Source organism: Lolium rigidum, chromosome 4 (assembly GCF_022539505.1).
Source record: "Lolium rigidum isolate FL_2022 chromosome 4, APGP_CSIRO_Lrig_0.1, whole genome shotgun sequence".
NCBI lineage: Eukaryota > Viridiplantae > Streptophyta > Magnoliopsida > Poales > Poaceae > Lolium > Lolium rigidum.
In genome coordinates, this window is record NC_061511.1 from 191,372,403 (window position 1) to 191,377,887 (window position 5,485).

Here is a 5,485-nt window from a genome sequence, read left to right on the forward strand (position 1 = left end):
AATTTGTCAAGGAGATAGGTCTGTAATCATTGACACTCTCAGCTGATTGCTTCTTAGGAACTAAAGAAATATAGGAAGTATTAATATGTTCCAGGTTTAGACTCCCCGAGCAAACTCGAGCAGCAGATTATAGAAATCATGCTTAATAATATGCCGGCATTTCTTCATGAACAATCCATTAAAGCCATCGGGGCCGGGGGCCTTGTCCACCGGCATACTTTTTACTACCAAATCCATTTCCTCGAGTAGTGAAAGGAGTCTGCTAGATTCTCAAGTCCATCCACCTTGCTCAAAATAGCATTTAAGTCAAATTTCATATCAATTCCCTTGGAGGATCCCATTCTATCTTTATAACAACTCCATACCATACCAGCCATCTCATCATGATTACTGACCTGCCTTCCATCATCAGAAACCAAAGAGGCAATACTGTTTCTTCTATACCTTTCTGTTGCCATAGCATGAAAGAATTTCGTATTTTCCTCACCTTGCTTAATCCATCTAATAGTGCACCTTTTCTTCCAGTATCTATATTGTGCATGCAAAAGCTTTTCTTGATGCAGCTTTACCAACTTTCTGAAATTTGCCTCAGGTATGAAAAGATTCCTATACTCCTCCAAGTCTGTCAAAGAATAGAATAACCATGTTACATCTAGCAATTAGATCCTTTAACTTGGACAAACTCATCTTCCACTTCTTAAGGCTTGATCTAAGCCCCTTTAGTTTTTTAACCAGCAGTCTTTGCAGACATTCACTTGCTTTGTACTTCTGTCTGCCAAGCTTCGATAACACGGTCCAAAAACCCAGTGCGCTCCGGCCGAGAAATTCTCAAAACGGAATAAATGTGCTTTTGGAATAGTTGTTTGTATAGAAACATTGCATGGTACATGATCCGAGGTGGTTTTAGCTAGTGGATGCACCATAGTATTAGGGTAAGAATCCGTCCAGTTCACCGACGTGAAAAACCAGTCAAGCTGTTCCAAAAGTGGCTCATGCTGCATGTTAGACCAAGTAAATGATCGTCCTTTAAGTGGTAGTTCAATTAAACCCAAGTGACTGATAATCTCATTAAAGAGGAAAATATCATTAAGGTCCCCACCCGGTCTATTTCTGTTATCTTGTGATCGAATAAAGTTGAAATCCCCCATGAACAACCAATCCTCATCATCAGGCACATTCAAATTATAAAGCCATTGCACAAAATTATCTCTTTCCTCCCCCTGACATGGACCATAAATATTGACCAAAGTCCATTGTTGATTGGAGTGTGTGGAGGTAAATTTTATAATTATTCCAAATTTCTGTAAGTCAATTAGAACCCCAGTAAACACTGCCAAATTCCAAACCACCAACATTCCTCCCGATGAACCCACCGAAGGAGAGCACACAAAATTGTCAAAACGACGTGGACAAAACCCTCTTATGAATTTACGGTCAAAAGATTCTTTCTTTGTCTCTTGCAAACATAAAATAGCACAGTTACTTTCCTCCATTTTCTCTCTGACCTTTAATTGTTTAGCTTCTGCATTGATACCCCTAATATTCCACCCCAAAACTGACCAAAAGCGACAATCCATTAACCAAACCATAAGAAGAACCATGTCAATGAGTTAGCGTAGCCAACCCATATTACACACTCAACTCGAAGTTCATACTAACACCGAGCCGACAAGTGCCACAGAAATAAACAGATACATATAAAGAGACAGCATGACTAGAACCACAGCGCCCTTGGAATAAAGTAAGTTCACTAATCATCAGCTTCTGGTTGTTTGTCATCGTCCACTTTTGGCTCTGCTGTAAGCTTTGCCACTGTTAGATCTTCAGGGTCCATCTGCAAAAGATCCCCAATGCGCTGCATCACAGGAATAGACACCATGGCTGCTGACTCAGTCTTAGAGCTTCCTGCTTCCTTGTCAGTCTTATCTGACGCCACGAGCGACCTTCTCATCAAATCTCGCACAGCTGAAGAAGGCTCAACCTTCCTCGTACGCTTCTTAGGTTGTGGTTGCAGATACTGAAGTGGAGCTGCCCGAAAACCCTTATTAACTGACACACTTCGGGTGACACGCTGAAACGATGGGTCCAGTGGCGCAGACTGTTTCTTCCTTCGGACATCAGTTTTGTTGACAGGGGTCGAGCAAGGAGAGATAGATGAAAGCACAGGCGTACACAATGCAGCATCATCGAGCACATTTACTGAATCAGTTTCAGAAGCATCCAGAACCTTAGCCTTGCCCCAACCAATAGCTTTCTGACTATCATCAACAGCAGCAGACCCTGCCATATCAGCTGAGGATATTGCTTGAGCAGAGAAAGAGAAATTCTTATCAACAAAACGCGGTTTGACAGTCACCACGACTCTCTCGTCATTTGCCCGATCATGCACATAGCAGCTTTTGAATTCAAAAGCAGCTTCCCACTTGCGCTTCAGAAAGCTGAACGGAGACAATCTCATAGATATGGGAATTGACTTAGCATATAACTCTGGAAGAAGACTGTGCATCAGCCTATCCCACATCAAAGGAGGTGGTAAGATCGGGCCAAACTCCACCCTGCCCACCTGTATAACATCAAAAGCACCTGGGACTTGTGCAGCACCAACCATGTTCACTGAATCACTAGAATTATCAGACAGATTAAGCACCATGGATTGTTGATTCTCCATGCCCAGCTCCTCCATCACATTCATATTGTCCTGCGGATGCTCCTCCACTGGCTCAACAGGTTGCTCTTGAACTGCATCCCAGCCTATCTCTGGATACTGTGGCACCACAAAGACATTCAAATCCGGCTGCAAGTGTCCTGGCATTGGATGCGGATTGCCATCAGGCGGCATCGGGTCTTCATCAGCAGGCAGTTGCTCAGCAAACTCCGCAGATAAGATAAACACCGGAGCTGTCCACGTCTCCTTAACTCCCCCAACTGTTGAGAACTTGCCAAACACAACGTCTCTAGGAACTAAAGCTGGAGAACTGAAAGATGCATAGACAAGAATTCTCTCCTTAATCGGATCATCACGATTCCAGTAGTGAAATTTCCCAAAGGTTGACACAGCCGAGGAGATATCAAAATCATTACGATAATCAGGCGGTGTGCCGAGAAACATGAGCCAACCCCTACGAAAGCCCAAAGCTGCCCTATGATTCTGCGGAGCGTCGTCAGCTCTAATGAAACGAACAAAGCGGTTGAGAAGCTGGTAGTGACCATGCTGAACAAGGGCATTGACCGCATTGGGGCTACTGAGTTGGAAAAGACCAGCTCCAAAAAGACTCGGCTGATTATCAAGGACATTGCGATTCAGAGGACCGATAAGGAAGTTAAGCACCGACCCCTCCGAGAAGAATTCATCAGCCGGCGGCGGAGCTGGCTCAACCACGAGCAATGCAGAAGTCGTGATGATACGGTAGCGGATCTTGAGCTGGATAATAGAAGGTTCTCGGCAACCTTGTTGGTCCGCCATCTATCACTTGGTGACCCCATGGCAGCCACGGCGTAGGATCCACCTCGAACGTGGCCATGGTGGATGACGAATCTAGGTTTGGAGTAATACTAGGTGGCGGCAGGCTTGGAGTAGTACTAGATGACGGCAAGACGACAGCCACCGGGGGAATAAAGGAATTAACCTTGTCGGATACAACCGAGACGGCAGGGGTAACCCCAGACGTTTCCCCTTCCGGTAATGGGCCTGACGCCTTAGGCACCCATTTTTGGGCCTTAACTTGCCTTAAAGATTTATAACAATGCTTTTCAATATGCCCATAACTATAGCAAGCCCGACAGCGAATGTCATTAGTGCGATCTCTGTTGAGATGAGTCATACTTAAACATCTGCCACACTTCCAAACCTTAAAGGCCATATCATCAATCATCTCGCTCAAAAGCTTCATCATGTGCTATGTGCTGATGACCATCAACCTGTGATGCAACAGGATCATTAGAGGCCCGATCATTAGTGTCCTTGCTCAAAGAGGTGATATTCTGCAAGGTGTCATCAGAGCCTGGTTCCTGAACAGAAACAGTATCTTGTGATGAACTGCAGCTACTCCCAGGCTTATGATAACCCTTGCAAGCAGAGTAAGACAGCTCATCAGCAAACACTAAGTTCCTCCTGGGGCCTGCTGACTTACGGACAATAGATTTTGGGGCCGCAGAGTTCATAGCAGAAATACCAAGTTTCACTGCCCTCTTGGAGGGACTGACAAGAACCCATTCAGTTTGACATTCCTCTTGCCAAAGGGAGAATTCCCTCATCCAGTTAGGACCACCTCTCCCCCATAAATGGAAATAGCATTTAAATTGCTGACATCTGTATCGCTTGAGCTTCGAATATGAAAACCAACCGCCTTCGAAGCAACAGCAAAAGAGAAAACCCTATCCTTCAGAGTAGAGACCAACAACTCACCACAGAAACCACCGAGACAAGCCTCAAGAGCCAGAGCAACCAGATCTTCATCCATTCGAAAATTTGCCCTTCCAAAGGACACTACCATAATGAAATGACCTGAACTGCTAGAGGGGTGCACTGCTGAATGAAACTTACTCCTGACATCCTTTGAGAAATTCTTTCCATGTGAATAATCAAGACCCAATTTGAGAGAAGCATATACCGAAGAAGGACAGTCAGCATCCCTCTCGGTAACCTCACCACATGAAATGTCTCTCTGCAACAAAGACCTAGCTTCATCATCTCTCTGCACCGCCTTGTCCTCAACCAAGGGAGCCCCATTGACCTTTGAAACTGTATCAGCGGAAAAAGTAGATTCAAGACCCCCGGTAGACATCTTACTTGTCCCAAGTGGCGGTCCCAAGCGGACAACATGTTGCGAGAAATAAATCTTGGCACCCACACTAAAAGCATCCTGTTTTTCCCTAGGTCGGACACCAAGTTTACTTGCCCTTAGCATTTTTCAGCATTAAGACATCTTCATACGGACGAGAGGGTACCATCATAGGCCTTCATCCTTCCCCGATCCAAGTCCGCATGGGTAGAATATGAAATCTTCCAAGACTTCACCAAATGCGGGTATGAACGTGACTCATAAACCAAATCCGGATCACGTGACTCGGTGTATTTTGGATCCGAGTCGATGTGATTGTATGCGGCTAACCACCTTGGCTTGATAAGAAGAGAAATGAACCACCGATCCGATCTCAACGGATTCATCATTCATCAGAAATTTACCAATGATCGGGGTCCCAGATGCAGACGTAAGAGTGATCCAGTCTTTCAAAATCCAAAGATGCAATTCTCCCTCCACCACCTCAGGATCCACAGGGCCCGGATCAGAGGTTTTGGAGAAGTTCACCCTCCATTTCCATGAGGGAGGCGCCATGAGAGAGGGGGAGGGGGGGAGATCGACGTTACCTTGAGGAGGAGAGAGAGGAGATCGCAATGATCGGACCAGAAGGTTTCAAACCCCAAGATCTCAGGCGATCACCGGCAGCGAGCACCTAGGGTTTAGTCGCCACGTCCACGTCGCCA

General features: G+C 45.5%; 1 protein-coding gene across 1 annotated transcript in view; it reads right to left on the bottom strand.

The window, feature by feature from the left end:
- Positions 1–3,864: 3,864 nt before the first annotated feature.
- Positions 3,865–5,485, bottom strand: part of LOC124647960 (separase-like) — a 128,050-nt gene continuing 126,429 nt past the window's right edge. The window contains exons 28-29 of the mRNA XM_047187797.1: positions 4,611–4,741; positions 3,865–4,065 (exon numbers count right to left, since the gene is read on the bottom strand). Of these exons, the coding sequence (XP_047043753.1) occupies positions 3,865–4,065; positions 4,611–4,741 (332 nt within the window). The remainder of the gene's footprint in view (positions 4,066–4,610; positions 4,742–5,485) is intronic.